This window comes from Megalobrama amblycephala, linkage group LG11 (genome assembly GCF_018812025.1).
Source record: "Megalobrama amblycephala isolate DHTTF-2021 linkage group LG11, ASM1881202v1, whole genome shotgun sequence".
Classification (NCBI taxonomy): Eukaryota; Metazoa; Chordata; class Actinopteri; order Cypriniformes; family Xenocyprididae; genus Megalobrama; species Megalobrama amblycephala.
In genome coordinates, this window is record NC_063054.1 from 27,195,453 (window position 1) to 27,214,203 (window position 18,751).

At 35.7% G+C, this 18,751-nt stretch overlaps 2 protein-coding genes across 3 annotated transcripts in view; one reads left to right on the forward strand and one right to left on the reverse strand.

Annotated features, from left to right (window-relative positions):
• The window catches only part of atf6 (activating transcription factor 6), a 48,479-nt gene extending 32,378 nt beyond the window's left edge, over nt 1-16,101 (reverse strand). The window contains exons 1-7 of one of the 2 annotated variants that reach the window (XM_048207043.1): nt 15,950-16,101; nt 9,695-9,774; nt 9,444-9,507; nt 9,120-9,217; nt 7,477-7,603; nt 7,162-7,365; nt 4,407-4,588 (exon numbers count right to left, since the gene is read on the reverse strand). In XM_048207043.1, the coding sequence (XP_048063000.1) occupies nt 4,407-4,588; nt 7,162-7,365; nt 7,477-7,603; nt 9,120-9,217; nt 9,444-9,507; nt 9,695-9,774; nt 15,950-15,956 (762 nt within the window). In that variant the 5' untranslated portion in view covers nt 15,957-16,101. Of the gene's footprint in view, nt 1-4,406; nt 4,589-7,161; nt 7,366-7,476; nt 7,604-9,119; nt 9,218-9,443; nt 9,508-9,694; nt 9,775-10,404; nt 10,654-15,949 lie in introns of those variants that run through there. The other variant, XM_048207041.1, reaches the window with a different exon arrangement.
• The window catches only part of rxrgb (retinoid X receptor, gamma b), a 30,721-nt gene continuing 27,727 nt past the window's right edge, over nt 15,758-18,751 (forward strand). Inside the window, exon 1 of the mRNA XM_048207044.1 lies at nt 15,758-15,968. Coding sequence (XP_048063001.1) covers nt 15,938-15,968 — 31 coding nt within the window. The 5' untranslated portion in view covers nt 15,758-15,937. The remainder of the gene's footprint in view (nt 15,969-18,751) is intronic.

Below are 18,751 nucleotides of genomic sequence, written 5' to 3' on the forward strand. Positions count from 1 at the left end.
TATATCACACTAATAAATTCTTAAGTGATTCATATGACCCCTGGGCCTTCATTATTGGTGGCGAAGGCTCTTGGTCAATGTACTGCCCACGTAAGTAGATATCACAATGATAATGAAAATTAATCAATGACAATGAAGATTAAAGAGAAGCATCATTACAATAATTAAACTTAACTAAAAAAATCTGAAAAATATACGCTGATTAAAAAAAATTACATTAGAAGGCTAAAAATTTCTGATGGTGTAAATATTCTGGCACCATAACAACACTAAATACATAATTTAATATACTAAACTGTCTTAAAAAAAAAAATATGTAAAAATAATACGCAAGAAGCTAATACACAAAGTAAAAGAATTCACAAACAAGTAATGTCTTTAAAACAGTGAATACCTTAGGCCCCGTTTACACTAGTCTAGATGCTCGTCTACACTGGTGTTTCAGAAACGATCTCCGTCTATAATACACGACCGAAAACGCATGTCACATGACCATTCATGCACACTGGGCATGTGCTTACAAGTGTTAAACAGCTGCCTCTTGCGCATGTAGGTAGCTACAGTATTTAAAAAAAATGCAGAGTTTAACTGCACAATGACTGCTAAAAATGACAACAAAGGCAGCAAAGACTGCAGTTCAGTCTCCATGTTATTGTTTACAAGGTCGTCAAGGATACGCAGAGCAAACGTGGGCAGCCATGCCATCGTTTTCAAAAGTCTCCGGTTTGGTCCGTTTATACTGAAACACAACCCCGGCGTTTTCAAACTAATACGGGGACTGCAGCGTTTTAGAAAGTCTCCGTTTCCGAGGTTCGAAAACACTGGTGTAGTGTAAACGACGGGTGTAACCGTAGCAAAACGAAAACGCACTAGTGTAAACGGGGCCTTAGTACACTCATATTTCAGGAGCTCAGTTTTCACAAATGTGGTTTGTTACAAATGTGTGTCATTTTAGACAGTCACCAAATGAAGAATATTTGTCGACCTTATTTAGTATATACCATGTGTCGAATAATAAATATTACATGATGAAATATTGACTACATTTAAGGCATTTTCATCAAGAGACAGTAAAAATCAACATTTCATAGATGAATATGAAACTGTTGACAGTTTTTGAAATTAAAACATTTGAGAGGTGTTTTATCTGACTGTGACTTCTGTTGACTGTGATGTCTGATGTTAAGCAGTAATTTCTGACATTACCCAGCACTGTTTACTGCAGGGCCTGTGTTTATCAGTACTTCTACGGAGGTCCATTCTCTCTCTGTTCTCTCCCAATCAATGCCACTCAAACTACAGATGAACCAAACTTAATGTACACACAGGTGCTCTGCTGTTTTTTTTTTTTTTTTTATTCAGAGAACTTGGAAAAGACCTGGGAACGAAAGCTGTAACAACACCCAATGTGGAAAAGCCTGCACTAAATGCACAGGAATTTCAGACTAATCCTGAACTTTATTTAATTAATCTGAGGTCGGCTGAATCTACAGTATGTCGGAACAAATACTTTAATGGAAAATAATGAGAGCATGAGCTCACTGTTGGTCAGTTTCTAAAAACACAGAGACTGATAGCTGACTCTGAGAGCCATACTCTATACAAAAAAAAAAAATTATTGTTCTTTAAGGACAACATACTTTTTATGAATGACAATATCTTATAAAATAAAATAATATACATTTTAGTACACAAGATTTACACTACCATTCAAATGTTTTCAGAGTGGTAAGGTTTCTTAAATGTTTTTGATATTTTGATATATTTTAAAATGTCATTTATTTTCATGGCAAAGCTGAATTTTCAGCAGCCCTTACTCCAGTATTCAGTGTCACATGATCTTTCAGAACTCATTCTTATATGTTGATTTGATGCTTTTGGATTTAATGCATCCTTGTGGAATAAAAAAAAATAATGGTAGTGTATTGCCAAGCAGCTACCATTACATCCAAATCTTATAGAAAAAGGATCTTCAACAGGGGCTTCGCGGCACAAAGGGAGCGGTACTGAAGGGGGTTTGACAATTATTGTTTGATCTAAAATAATTTTTTGTGAAACATAAGAAACGTAACACTCTTTTTCCACCATTATCCCTTCTATAGAAATATATGCTCTTCTCACTTTCAACGAGGTTTCAACGAGTCTCTCGCTGTTTCTAGTCGCTGTTTCTACCATAACACCCTCTTGTCCTCTCTCAACTATACAGCCTAATTTCTCACATCTGGGTAGGGCTTTTTGCTGATGTCAGGACAGCACATCTGGGAGAACACATGCTTTTGATTACAAAACCATTTGATGAGTAAATACTATCAAAGTAAGACCAGATCCTTGGTCATTCAGGTTCCCTTTTTATCTTTCTTGTTCTCCATATTTATTCAAAGTCAAAGCGTGTAATTTCTACATGACTAGCACTATTAAACTAGATTATGAGCAAACAGGTTTCCAAAACAGGAAATCCCACCCTAAACTCATGCTATTGGTTGAGCCAGTGTTGCCATGTCGGGACACCCAAACAAACAAAGCAATGTGGAAATTGCTGCACAGCCACACTTTTTTGGAAAAGTCAATCAATTTAAATTTTCGGGACAGGAAATAACACACAGCAGCTATAAGTCCTTGAGCAAATGCACTAGAATTAGAGACTGATGCAGTACTAACCATTACTGAGATTCAGTGCTATTACTGGGTTTCTTCCATACTGAAATTGCACACATCTGCACATTAAACGTCTAAAGAAAGATAATATTTTATTACAATTATATGTTACTGTCACAACAGCACAAATGTCTTTTCCACTTATAAGTCTGAGGAATTTTTCACAGTGAAAAGCTTAGATACTCTAGCGTTCAAAAGTTTAGGGTCAGTGAGAATTTTTTTTAAATGAATTTAAAACTTATTTGGCAAAAACGCATTAAAATTGATCAAAAGTGACAGTAAAGTCATTTATAATGTTACAAATTATTTCTATTTTAAATAAATGTTGCTATTTTAAACTTTATTCATCATAGAATCCTCAAAAAATTGTATCACCACTTCCACACACACACACACACACACACACACAAAAAAGCAGCATGAAAATAATAATCAAGTTGAAATGTTTCTTGAGCACCAAATCAGCATCTTAGATTGATTTCTGAAGAATCATGTGACATTGAAAACTGAAGCAATGACTGATAAAACTTATTTAAATTGTACCATTTCATAATTTTTATATATATAAATTTAATTATTTATTCTTGAATATTAGCCAATTGACATCACAAACTGAGAAAACACTGTATTAGTGGCTGCTGGGTTTTTTCTATATGGGCCCACAGTGAATTATCAGGCCAAAGATGCTCTGTAAGTTATTCCAGATGAAAGCAAGTTTGCACAGTCAATAATTCACAATGAGTTATTGCAATAAAAACTTTTAAAAAATATTTGTGAACACTTCAATGAATGTTTGCCTAGAGATTACTGTGACTGTAAAATACACTTGCCATCAAATTAACAAGGTAAATTATGTTGGCTTATGTATCAATCAATTTCTGTTTCAAAGAAAATTGCTGCATGGTCTCTTTATTTTACAGGTCATTTGACATGCAAAATAAAAATAAACAGTTTATGTGGAATACCACCAAGTCTTTTACTTTCACTGTCAAATATCTGATAACTGCAGACTAAATTGGGATGTGCAAAACTACCGGTACACTACCATTCATAAGCTTTTTTTTAAACAAGATATTATCACATCAAATAAATGCTGTTATTTTGAACTTTCAAAAGAACGCGGAAAATGTGTATCATAAAAAAAATTATCACATGAAAATTCAGCTTTGCCTTTACAGAAATAAATAACATTTTAAAATATATTCCATAAGTATAAATATTTTTCAATAAAGTAGAAAAGTTATTTTAAACTGTAATAATATTTCACAATACTTCAGTTTTCACTGTATTTTCGACCAAATAAATACAGCCTTGGTGAGAATAAGAGACTTTTTTAAAGAAAAGATTATTATTATTATTTTTTTCTTTTTTAAATCTTACCATCTCCAAATTTTTGTGAATGGTAGTGTACATATTTTTTTTAAAAACAACTAGTTGCTGAGTTGCCTAAACAACTAATTGGCTCATCAATCTTTTAAGAGAGGGTTTTACAGCTAAAAACAGAAAAGCAATGCAAGTTTAGCACTTTCACTGCTGTTAAAAATATCAAAACTGAGCTTGTTCAACTCCGCTGGTGGACAACTAGCTGAATAACAGCGGACTGGTGCCATATGCAGTGATGATTCACATTCATAAACCACAAAATAAATCAACAGCACCCTTAACCAATTAAATACCATATTAACAGGTAGCCTTGACAAATAAACAGTGTTTTTGGAAAAAACTTAAGATTTCTGGCGGTAAAAACTTACATCATCCTCAGGGGTGGAATTCTGCAGTGTCATGGTGACCACAGGAGATGCTGTTACCGGGGCAACAACAGAGATGGATCTGTCCTGAGCCAGCGCTGGCACAGTGACGACACGCGTGGGCACTGCCTGAGGCGTCTGAAGCTGGACAACCTGAGTGGGCTGAGATAGCAGCATTTGTTGACCTGCAAGAAAAAAAAACATTGAGTTTAAACACTTTACAATTCAAATAAAGTAAGAAATGTATTGAGCATCTTGTTTGCTGTTGTTTTTCCTTCACTTTTACTGATCTCCATTAATCTCAAGACTCTGCAAGTAAAGTTTTTACAGCACAGACTGGTTTAATAACCCCAAAGAGAGAAAAAAAACTTTTAATCAGAAAGGAAACAGTTGTGCCAAGCACCATCCTTCACCCAGAACAAAACACGTCACCTCCAGGTAACACAGACAAACACAGTTTGTCAGGCATGACGGGTTGATGTTGGTGTTGAGTTAAATGAGAGGAATTCGCTGCGGCTCCCGGCAGGGTTCGCTCCGAATGACTTCCATTCTCTCAGCCACCCACTGACTTACCCATCAGTCTTCCGACAAACTACAATTAACCTTGCATCAAAACTCAGCGGTTAGCCAGAAAATAATTACTGTAGCATGAACGCAATCAGTTCAAAGTGCACTTCCGCTATGTTTCGCACAGATGGATTCAATACATACTGTATATAAGCAGCTTGTGTCAGTTCTCTATTTTCGCAAAAGGCTCCTACTGAGAAAAATACTGCAATGTTTTGTGTGACATTCAGTTTATAAAAAAAACTGTATCGACACGCAAGGCCTTATTCCTGAGAAACCGATTCTCAAAAACTGAGTAAAAAGTGATTGTTTGGACACACTGTCTGGAGTACAGTGATTTGTAAATTCAAGTCTATGGTGTTTTAGATGATTACAGGATAAGATTTGAATTCAAGCTACTCTTGCTTTCTGCTCCAGTTGTGTTTCCAGGTGTGTGAGGTAAGTGTTTATACTAGCCATGAGGAAACGTATACTGAAGCTAGCCGATTCCTGACAGCCATAGTTTAACACTCAAGACATTAAACAGAGTCGCCCATTTCATCAGAGCAGTCTGTGGAGAAATCTTTTTCCTACTGTGCTCAATCACAATAAATCAGCATTGACTACAGTAAGAATGAATGCACTAATTAAAATGTAAAAATAGACAAATTAACAGTTTCCTATGAACATTCAAAAAGAAAAATATATCCACAGTATGTATTATTTATTCATATCCATATATATAAAATTAATATAAAATTGTAAAACTAAGATATATATATATATATACACAGTACAGTCGAAAAGTTTGGAACCACTAAGATTTTTAATGTTTTTAAAAGAAGTTTCGTCTGCTCACCAAGGCTACATTTATTTAATTAAAAATACAGTAAAAAACAGTAATATTGTGAAATATTATTACAACTTAAAATAACTGTTTTCTATTTGAATATATTTCACAAAGTAATTTATTCCTGTGATGGCAAAGCTGAATTTTCAGCATCATTACTCCAGTCTTCAGTGTCACATGATCCTTCAGAAATCATTCTAATATGCTGATCTGCTGCTCAAGAAACATTTAATGTGTACAATTGTACAAAATATTTGTGTACCAATTTTTTTTTCAGGATTATTTGATGAATAGAAAGTTCAAAAGAACAGTGTTTATCTGAAATCTAATCTTTTGTAACATTATAAATGTCTTTACTGCCACTTTTGATTGATTTAATGCATCCTTGCTGAATAAAAGTATTCATTTCTTTAATTTCTTTTCAAAAAAATAAAAATAAAAATTCTTACTGACCCCAAACTTTTGAACGGTAGTGTATAATGCTACAGAAGCTTTGTATTTCAGATAAATGCTGTTCTTTTGAACTTTCTATTCATCAAGGAATCCTGAAAAAAAAAGTACACAACTGTTTCCAACATTGAAAATAATCATAAATGTTTATTGAGCAGCAAATCAGCATATTAGAATGATTTCTGAAGGATCATGTGACACTGAAGACTGGAGTAACGATGCTGAAAATTCAGCTTTGCATCACAGGAATAAATTACTTTGTCAAATATATTTAAATAGTACACAGTTATTTTAAATTGTAATAATATTTCACAATATTACTGTTTTTACTGTATTTTTAATTAAATAAATGTAGCCTTGGTGAGCAGACGAAACTTCTTTTAAAAACATTAAAAATCTTAGTGGTTCCAAACTTTTGGACTGTACTGTATATATATATATATATATATATATATATATATATATATATATATATATATGTGTGTGTGTGTGTGTATATATATGATGAGATCTATGAATTATATTTAATAGGTGAGAATAGCAGAAACATGCAGCTCCTTCATATCTACTTCGATTCTGCTTTTTCTAGTTTTTCTAGGATACGTAACAGGGCAGAAAGGTGTACCAGCAGTTGAAAAACAATTCCCAGTTTGCTTGAAAATAGACTTTACAATGAGATGCCCACCAATAGTACAAAAAGTTGATGCTTTACGCCATCTGCTGGGTTTTTTTATGCATGAAAGAGAGCTGCAATACAATCTGAACATTTGACCTTACAAATAAACAAATACAGAATAATAAAAATGTGAATAAACATACCAAAACCTTTTATTACATATAAGACTTTAAAAAGAGTGCTTTTAAAAAATTGTGGCAGAATGAGTAACTGAGTTTTTTTTTTTTTTTTTTCACCTGTAGGGGGCGCTGGCTGAATAGTGACAGGTGAAGGTTTCACCACAGGCAGAACAGTAGTCTGGAGAGGTTGGATGATGATGGTCTTAGTCTGAAGCGGGGCTGCAGCATGGCCGATGGGCACTGTGGTAATGAGTGGTTTAGGCTGAATGGAAACCTTGGGGCTAACCTGAATGGGTCTCTTCAGTGGTTGGAGAGGCTTTGCTGTGAGAACAGTTTTACTGTTAGTCAACTTTATTATTAAAAGTTAGAAATAAATTCAAATAACGAAAGTAGGGAGGTTTCAGTTATTATAAACAAATGCACTTCACTTACCTTTTGTCTGATTGGTCCTCTTGGTAGGTTTCTTCTCAGTGGGTGCCTCAGCAAAACCACTCGAGTCAGAACAGACAGACAGTGGAGAGGGCTGAGAATACCAGGAGACTGGAGATAGTGCCTCATCCTGAGAAAAGCATATTGAATAGAATGAAAAAAACAATTTCTGCCATGTCAAAAGTATGGCAGCATAATAGTTAGTTAGGTCTATCAAAGTAAACCATCAGTGCCCTTATTGAGAGATTAAGAACTGAAAGTGAGCTCAAGCATGGGAATTCTGGCTTGTGAATCCAGGTGGTCTAAAAGTATACATATCATTACTTAACTGTTTGCACATATCCAACGACGGATCAATAAAACCATACCAGACTACAGAACACCTGTGATACCACCCTATTCTTTAATGTGTCTTCAGTCATGCAAGTCATTTTTCTTTAAACATGTTAAAAATAGTTCAACATTTAAAATGCATGGAGTCTCCTTTGTTTAGTTTCATTTATCCATCTATTTACTGAAAACAAAAATGTGTCCTGTGTGCATGTCCCTTTACAGGATGTTGCATCTTTCAGTAACAGAACAGAATGTGTTAAAGGGATAGTTCACCCAAAAATGAAAATTCTGTCATCATTTACTCACCCTCAAGTTTTCTTTGTTCTGTTGAACACAAAGGGAGATATTTTGAGGAATGTGTTAAACTAAACAGTTCTGGGGCACCATTGACATCCATAGTAGTTTTTTTCCTACTTTCTTCAAAATATCTCCCTTTGTGTTCAGCAGAACAAATACATTTCAGGTTTGGAACAACATGAGAGTGAGTAAATGATGACAGAATTTTCATTTTTGGGTGAACTATCCCTTTAACATTCATTATATGCAAACTATAGCAAATATGTGGCTTGTTAAATAATACACTGACTTTAAACCGCTAATTCCCTTCTCATCAAGACACTGAGACTCAAGTGTTTAGGTTTTCACTGAAACAAAGTGTGTGTGTGATAGTAACATTTTAGTTCTTCTTTGAAACCTTGAGGGACACTGTGATTTTCGCTAATACACCTTGAACAGTCAACACTCATTACAAAATAAGCCTGGACACATCTCAATGTGAGACATTAATTAGTTTGATGATGTGCTGAGAGCTGATTAAGACATTCGTTAACACAGTGGAGTCTTAATTAGACACCTAATTCACATGGGTGTATGTGTGTGTCTGCCCTCTTGATCTCTCAACTACAGCAGCTGGCAGGACCAGTGCAGCCCAAACACACTCCATCTGGCCAGTGGATGGGCATATGACTAATTAAGTCATTAAATAAAGTCAAAAAATTGAACTGCATCTGTGTGTATATAAAAAAATAAAATAAATTAAGAAAATAAAATAGTATAATATTTATAAATATATACAAATATATATTATAAATAAAAAAATATATTATTTTTTATACAATTTTGTTTCTTTTGTGATTCCTAAATGTTATTATTACTATTATTTGAGTATATGCAAAAAAATAAAAAATAAATAAAAAATTGTATGCATGTTCGTTTGTCTGTGATTGTAAAAGATGTGGAGTTCAAAACACTGGACAGATTTAGACATGCTAAAGTACAGTGTATCTTTGTTTTGGGGGTGGAGACTGACTCACATGTGTGGAGTACGGTGAGTGGGGCTCCACTGATGCTGGTGAGGACACTGAACTGAGCGTATGGTTTGGTGACAGTGAGTCCACAGTTACATCACCATCTGTGAGAGCAGACAGAGAAAACAAGGACTGAAAAAAAAAAAACTTGAAATAAGATTTAATTTACCTGGACAGAGTGGCATGACCCTCGAAAGGTGACTGTACATGTACTTTTGTTTTGGTGATATTCTCCAAGCATTTCTCAAAAATATTAAGTTACTCTGAATTCATTGCTGCTGTAGGCATTCAATAGTCATGTCCAGTCCACAGAAAACTGAAAATTGTTACCTGATCGAGGGCTACTCCACAATGGGTGCTCAATGTCAAAGTTCAGGTCAGGAACAGAGGTGTCCTAAAGAAGGAAAGATCCACAATGCTTTGGATTTATGCTTACTTATGATTTTCTACAAACGTCTGTTTACAGCTGTGATCAAACTAAAAACAAATAATAATTATAATAATAAAATGAGCTGGACAATCAAAACTAAAAACTCTGATTCCAAGAAAAACAAGTGTGTGATAAACCTGTTTTGACTCACATAGCCTACACTCTCCACCAACGCCTCCAGAAGATCATCAGCATCCCCAAGATCCTCCAGCTCATCAAACAAACTGATATCTGCATAAGTAAAAGACAGTGCCGTGAACTTGAGTAAGACCAAAAGAAAGAAAAAAGGAAAACAAACAAAGTGCTGAACACATGAGAGCAAGACAGGAATTATATCCATTTCATAACCTTCTTTTGAGCTGTGGGTCCATATCGAGTCAAGCTACCTGCAACCATTCACCCGGAGGTGTTATGTGACAGGTAATTTGGTTTCAATTCCAGTTTCTTTTATATGTTAACCTAACTCTTACTGATATTGTATTTAACTAGTATGACTAGACCTGTGTATTTACAAGACAATCAGGATTTACTGGGAGTATGAACTCATAATACTACATAATAACGTACAGTCCAAAACATAATAGTGATGTAAAGTCGAAAAAACGAAGGTGTCTTATATTTTTAATTCAACTATATTTTAAATTTAAGTCACAAAAACAGCAGTTCGGATGAATGGGAAACAAGTTCACCAGTGAGTTAACGAACTCGAAAACAAACCACTTTATTAAGTCGCTCCATAATGAGATTCTGCTATACGTAAAGAGATTTTGCTAATCGTAAAGTTAGCAGAAGAAGTCGGTAGTTAACGCTTCTCGCAAGCAGCACGCGCTGTCATGGACATTTCTAGAAAGTATATCTTACCCCACTCTCCATCCTGATCGATGGAAATATCCTCTGTTTCCTTATTCATCATCGACTGATTTACGAAATCTAACATTAAATCTGACGACATTATGCCTTGAAAACATTAGTAACGGTTAAAAGTGAGTCGAATGACAGACACTAGTTATAGATGAGTTCTGTGTGAGGTTGTAAACACACGCATTTCCCGATTCTGATGAAACTACATAACAATAATGCAGCAAGTACACGTCTAGTTTACGGCAACTCTACGGGTGCCGAAGTGGGTCACAATCAGGTTGTTTTTCATCTCTTCGCCACATGGTGGTAGTACACTGTCGGCTTTCCAACCATTTCGGTCTAGCGATGTGAAGCCCGGTAATTCGGTTCTTTCGAACAGTTCGTTTGAAAGAACCGGTTCAAAGACTGATTCAACTGGTCCTGTTGTGGCACTTTCAGAACTACACGTTCTGAAACGTCGTTTTTTGTCGATTTAGTTGTATTAAAAAGTGCACATAGTAAATTCATTTGTTTGGCAGCTCAGTCAGATCCATCTCATTTAGAAAATTTAAAGATAAAATGCGTTAAGATTAAACGATACCAAAAAAATATACGTTTTTGGCGTTGTTATAAAATGTTTATTAAAAATCGACTCTGTTTCTTATGCGTAGCATATATTTCCAGTAGGTCTACTACGTTTTATTTGTAACTTCTGCTAAAATGCCCTTGTGGTCTTGGCCACCTGAAAGTAAGTGCGCAAGACTGTCCTGTCTTAAAAATGCCAAAGTGCAGTGCTAAACCCGCACTAAACCCACACTTTCTGCGTATCCCATCATGCATTATGTTCAGAGAAAACATTCCACTGTAAGATAATTTAATTAGATATTACATATAATTTGGAAACAAGTGTTGAGCATTTTATTGGTGCAAAGATGAGTAGGTCATGTGTATTTTGTACAACATTTGCAACTGCATTTTATCAATTAGAAGCACTACAATTTTAAATTGGGTCTTCTGTGTCTACCGTCTACTGAACAGTCATTTAGAAGTTTTTACATTTCATTTAAATTTTTAAATTTTAAGTTTTTTATTTCATTTTAAAATGCAAAGTATTGAAAATCAAAATAAACACAATTTAGATTTTTTTGCAATACTATAAGGGTGTCCCATTGGGTAATAAAAAGTTCTATACACTTACGGTCTCTTGAACACTTGGGCCAAATACAGGAAACACATCATGTAAGTAGGCCTAGTGGTCAAGAGCAAAGACCGCGAGTGTGGGTATTTGGACAGGGCAAAAATAACTTTTCGCCTCAATCTTCAGTTCACTCCAAATCAGCTCACTCGTCAGTTCTCGGCTTACGATGCTTTTGAGAAACTCAGCCCAGACTGGACCGGTTTGTGAATTGATTTAACTGATCATCATTTGAAAAGATCCGACTCAAAAGAACGATTCATTTGCCAGTTGGACAATGAATGCATTGGACAACTATGTTGACATTGCATTGAAGATTTGTATTGAAGTGTTCGTGATCGATTGACTTTTGTACCTTTTTTTTTTTTTTTTTTAAAGCCAAACTTCCCACAGGTTTACAAGAACACTGACTGTAACTATGCTGAATGACTTAACTAGGCAAAACAATAATCACAATGAGCCTCTGAATTGTATCATCCTATTAGAGATATGTAGGCTATTTACAAATATAGACATGTAGTTACTGCCTGAAAGCTGACACTTTGACATTTGGCTATGTGTTACTAAGCCAGCCTTGATACTGGATATCCTATTTAAAGCATCAGTGTTGGATAAAATAAAAGATGGAAGATATGTAGCTAATTATTTAACAGATGTATTCAACAATAAGAATAATTGTAATGGTTTTTTTGGGGTTTTTTTTTTTTTTTTTTTTTTTTGAGTGACAATAGAACAAATTATATAAACGGAACAATTAGCAGGCACTGGAGCTACAACTGTCAAACTGACATAAAAAACATAATATTTAGGGGGGAAAATAGGACTATTAAAGCTGTTTTGTAAAAACCAACCAGCTGAGCTATTGGGTATAACAGGTTGCTGATTCATAGGCTCTTCATAGTCCTTGTAAACTTACTAAATGTCAGACCAGCAGGTCACACTGGCTGGTTTGAAGATCTGGAACAGGTGTTCATAGCCATAATCTTGTTGGTCTTTCCAGGACATTGTCAGCTTAACCTGAGGTGGTCTACAACAATCTGAACCTCTCTCATGCTACCCATGGAACGTTCTTGTGTTTTCAAAAACCTAAACCTATCGTTTTTATTTGAAATGTGGCCATTGATTTATGCAAAATTCAAGCAGCTTACTGAAGTTGTGACAAAAGAAAGCACAACAGATTGAGTAGGCATATGTAAGATTTAACAAGTCGGTTTAAAATAATATCATCGTTTTGATAAATGAATATGGGTGGGGGTTTCATGTAAAAACAGCCATAAGCACACAAAAAAAGGTCATTCATTCTGAGTGTTTTAAGATAAAAAAGCATCTAATGAGTTAAATTCATTTGTGTAAGAGGGTTCTGAGGCTTTTTTTGTGTTTTAGCCAATCATGAACCAGTATGGTCTATTCAGGTTAATTGTGTATAAACCCACCAGCCCCCTCACACAAACAGTCTGAGGATTAACAGGTTAATATAACACACGTCAAGAGCATCCATTTGGAATGGATTAGAGCTTTGACCACCATGTCTTTATGTTGCCATAGGAACTTGTTACTGAGGTGGACTTCAGGTTTTCAAAAGGTAAATCAGTCCAAAATTCAAGCAGGCAAATTTTATTTTTGTAGGGGTCATAACGCAAGGGAAACGTAATTTGAGAGTTTTTGCCTGTTCTTATATTTGCTCTTATAAGAAAAGCGAAAAGCAGTGAATAACGCAATAAAAGCAAATCATATATTACAATTTTAGAGCTTCCTGCAAAACAGATGAAGAACGAAATATATAAAACTGTAGGATTCACAATTCCATAAATTCACCCCCACAACCATGGTTTCAGTGCTCAGTTTGCACTTGCATCTCTGTGGGAGTTTCAACTCAGCAGCCATCAGGAGAAAGCTTCGGTCTGAAGAAAATGGAGGTTAAAGATAGAAAAGAGCAGAAGAGAGTAAGCAAACAAACATTTCACAAACATAGCCCTCTGCTCACTTCATCTTTTGTTTGCGTGATGGATGTCCTCTGAGATTGATGATGTTGAACACAGTTGTTGAGCATTGTCTCCTCAAAGCGACAACCAAAGAGGATCACTTATCATCTCAGCTTGTGTGAGGGGGATTTGTGGTGGGTTTGGAGAACATATGAGTGGAGTGTACAGAAGAAGAATGGACTGAATGGAGAGCGTTTGCACATGGGTTGCCAGTTTGCTAGGAATAGAAAGACAATTCATAACATGCACGAGTGTCAGAGAGAAATGTTCAGTATTCACACACTGACACAAACTTGTCTTCATCCTTTGGTTTGTGTCTGGGTGTATGATGTAGAGTTAGCAGGTGGCCTAGGTCTGGTGTGCTGGGGGTGGGACATGGCTGGGACACATTGTTTGTCTGGATGGGTTTGTGAATACAAAGGGATTACTGCATACGGTTTGGCTCACTGACAGCTCTGACTGTGTGTGTGTTTGTAAGTGTGTTAGAAAGAGAGTGTGTGGCTGATTATCTTTGAGATAAGAAGGCAGAAGAAACATGATGGAAGTTAAAAGGGGCAGAATAAAAACAACAAATTAATAAATTAATAATGTTGAAAAAATCCAGGGCTGTTTCTATGGCAGCTGGTGTTAAACGTGTAGTCAACGTGACATGACAAATGTTCAACATCATACTTTTATTCACATTTTGAGTTCATCAAATTTATTATTTGCAGTTATGCTACAAAAAAACTGACTGTAACTTGATTTCCTTGCATGTTTAACCCAAAATGGCTTTAAAAGAAAAGAAAAAAAAAGAAGAGGATAACAAATTGCAGGCCTTACACCATGTGCCACCATTAAGCCCACACAAAGAGAGCAGTGACAAATGACCGTTTTAATTCTTCGGTTTGACTTTAATAAATTAACATGGTCTAATAGACTTAAGGAAGGGGGTTCAAACAGAAAGCCTTGATTGGTGTGAGATGGGTTGGAAAAAAAGCAATTCATCTTGTTTACCATGGTCTTGTGTTCTTTAATAGGTCATTTACAATGAGGGGACTGAGTATGTGGGGGTTGTGGGATGGGGTGTGCTTATCCTCAAACCTAGAGGGAAGGGCCTTGTGAAGTCACTGGTCATTTAGAGCACTAACCCCACACTAGTTCAAGACTGGTGAATGCTGGTGACTTCTGAATAACCTTCTGAGGTAGTGAGAGCTCACCCCTACATGACCCCACACTCTGAGGAACAGTCTGGGGGGATTTCAAGGAGTCTTTGAGCCACCACATTGGATCTAAACCAGGCGGACAGACAGATCACATTCTCATTTTATTCCTGTTTTCTACTTTTGTTTTTGATATAATACAAGTTTGCATTATCATGGAGTTATTATGCCGAATGCAAACAAATGGGCTTAAAACTAAAAATAAACACAGTATTAATGTGTTTATTACAATTGTGCCATTACATGTAGGCCTATAAATTGCAGCACACTCTCATGGCAATTTGTAACTATTTTACGTTTTGGTGAATTGGTGGCTAATTCGTATACAATCTCATTTCAATGTTTTCATACTATAGTCTAGTTAGGGGTGGACCTTAAATGTGAAATAGTTACGTTTTCTCATGAGATCGGGTTTATAATTGCTTAAATTATACCCTTTGCCTGACTGAAATTATGCTATTCCTTTTGGCACACACAGTAAAAAAGAAAACTGTTCAGTTCTACCTGATCTGGTTTGTGTTTCACAAAAGCATTGTAAGCCTAAGTAGATCATTGAAACTATTAGCATCAATTACGATACGTTTGGGAAACGCAGTACTGATTCTTTGACATTACTTTTGCTGGTGTAACTTTAATGTAGTCAAGTTGCTTCAGTCATATTAAATAATTTTTGGCTCCTGACAAGACATTTTACAGTGTACAGCTTGTTGTTATTGATGGTTAAATGGTTCAGTAGCCAAAATGGTTCAATTCCCAAGAAATGCATGAACTTAAATATGTATACTTTGAATGCAATTTAAGTTGGTTTGTACAAAAACATCTGTCAGATACATAAATGTAAATGGTTGTTCTTTCCTGCATGTGTTCAGGTTATAAAAAACATTACAATAGGCTATATTTAGTTAAATAGTCTTTCCTAATAGTAATTAGTCAAGGTTATACTGTTTAAATGTTATTTTTGTACAAACTGTTGAATACATGTGCTTAAGTCATCTGCCTGTCTGTGTCTTATCTGATTGTTGTCGTTTGTGAAACCCCTCCTCCCCGCCTCCCCCTGAGCGGGGCCCCGAGCCAGTCAGCAGCGCCGCAGAGTTCAGTTCAATCGGGCCGGGGAGAGGAATTGAGAGGGGTGCCGCGCGGCTCCAGGACAAGACCCGACAGTAAACAGACTCGGAATGGATACTCACGACACATATTTACATCTCCGTAAGTCGCCGTGTCTCTTCATTTCCTGTTGCTGCTCTTCTGTAACATCTTTGCACAGTTGCCCGTAGTGTTTGTAACAAGCGTCAAAGCTTTAAAACAACTTCGCTGATGAACTTCACACAGATTATAGTCCTATATCAACCCGCGTGCTTTGCTATTGGTCAGGTGATCACGCCGCGGTTTATAGGCATGGTTGGCATTTTATTTATGTAATCGATCGCTCTTAAAGCACGCCTGTTGTGTCGGAATCGTTATTCATTGCCTTTGAGATGGTTTTCAGTCCAGTAGTGCCCACCATGTACATGGGAATGAATATTCCGCGACATGTTTCAGGAGTGAATTCGATTGATATGTTATTTTAGACAAAGTCAAAGACAACTCTAGCAAGTTCTAATGACCTAGTCTATATATTGATGAATGTAAATCATAAGACTCGAATCAAATAAGTCGCCAGTTTGACACACCTAATTAAAGTAAAAAACGCTCCAACTAAGTTAAATCCAACCAATTTGACATTTTCACGTCAAGTTTTAATGAATTTACCAAATTTATTTATGCTGTCTTCACGTGCTATCTGAGGTCGTGATTACAAGCTCATTGCTTTCAAATTTTGATTTGAGAGGGCTTTCATGTCCATTTTTTTTAAACTAGGAGACTAGTATATTCCGATAACACGTGAAGGCAGCATTATTCCGATTAAAACCTAAATCCTTCTTCCATGTTCCAAAACTAAGGAAGAGGATTAGGGCCAAGCAATAATAAAAAAATAAAACCATCTCGAGATTAAAGTTGTTAAATTTCGAGAAAAAACTCGTTACATTTTGAGAAAAAAGTCGAGATAAAATGTTGAGGATAAACTCGTTAAATTACGAGTAAAAAGCTCATTAAATTTCGAGAAAAAAGTTGAGATAAAATGTTGAGAATAAAGTCATTAAATTATGAGAAAAAAGTCGTTAAATTACGAATTTGTTCTCATAATTTAACGATTTTTTTTCTCGTAATTTAATGACTTTATTCTCATAATGTAATGAGTTTAAACATTTTATCTCGATTTTTTTCTCGAAATTTAATGACATTTTTCTCATAATTTAAAGAATTTGTTCTCGTAATTTAACAACTTTTTTCTCGTAATTTAATGACTTTATTCTCAACATTTTATCTCAACTTTTTTCTCGAAATTTAACCATTTTTTTCTCGTAATTTAACAAGTTTTAATCTTGAGATGGTTTTATTTTTTTATTATTGCTTGGCCCTAATCCTCGTACAAAACACAGCTACCAACTTAAGCTTGATTTTTCCAGCTGAGCAAGAACTCAGCCTAATAAACATACTTTCCCAGGTAATATCAGATGTTTTATATATATATTTTACAAGGTGTTTTTGGAGCAAACACAAGAGTAGAATGCTGTATTAATAAGTAGGGTTCAAGTTGTTGTGGATAACAGAGGTGTATTCATGCATGATCCAATAAGAATGGCAACTAATAATGATGAATAAATATAGAATACTGTAAACATGAGATACAGTCATGTGCCATTATGATGTCCAGGTTATTTCTGTTGCTTTTAGAACCAGACAGACACTGCAGGTTTTGAACTTTGAACCAGGTTAACAAGGTTAAATTAATCACAGTTAAGCACATGATTATTTATGTAGTGAACAGCTGTACACATTCAGTTCCCTTTTAATTACATTTACATGCATTTGGCAGACACTTTTATCCAAAGAACATGCATTCAGGTTTGTTTTATTGGTTCATGCATTCCCTGGGAATCGAACCCATGACCTTGGCATTGTTAGCAACATGCTCTACTGTTTGAGCTATAGGAATTTTGATGTCAACAAAACCATCTCTGCCTTCACTCTCAGCTTTTTCTTGTTGCTGTAGACTTTCAGAGATGTGTTTATAACCGATAACATTCCTCCGCCTTTAACAATGTAAAGTGAACCCACTCTGCAAGTCCAAAGACACATAGATGAGAAAACAGAAAGGACACGTGTGTTACAGTCGTCAGGCAGGAGTGGCTCAGAGGCTTTTGTTATTATGTCAGCTGTACACATGCTTTCAAACTGCTCACAGCGGTTTCCGTAGATTTCCTATATGCACTTAAGGCTTTCAACATATGACTCACTGAGCAGCCTTGCCCTTACTATCACTTTCAAGAGTCAGAAAAATGCAGCTTTGGGGAAAAACAGAAGATATGGTATTAGAGTGTTCTTTTACCCACATGATCCTGTTAGTTGTTAGATTTTGAGATCATGACCAGATGATTGTACTCATTCATTCTGTTAAAACTGAAAGATTATAAAGATTAGTCCTTTTTGGAGCAGTTTGAAAATTCATATGCACAGTCATAACCTTAACACCGGTGGTGATGCTACTATAGCTGCAGTAGATAAACTATTTTGGCCCTCGGGTCTTATTAGCTCCTTGTTCTGGATATAAAAACATGCTGGAATAATGTAAGTCTGGGGTAAAGTAGACTGGGGCAAGGGTGGAAATCTATTTTGATCGCCGGACATGTTCGCACCCTGAGTGCTTCCTAGGACATGCTGCTTTGAAATGTTAGACATGGACCCTTACATCAGTAGCAGCCGGGGTTGAACCGTGTTCACGTGTGCGAGCTGTAAGATTTATGATTTATGATGCTCACCAAGGCTGCATTTATACAGTCACACAGTTTAAAATAACTTTTCTATTTTAATAGATTTTAAAATGTATTCCTGTAATGGCAAAGCCAGTGTGCTGATTTGGTGCTCACTGCTCAAGAAACATTTCATAC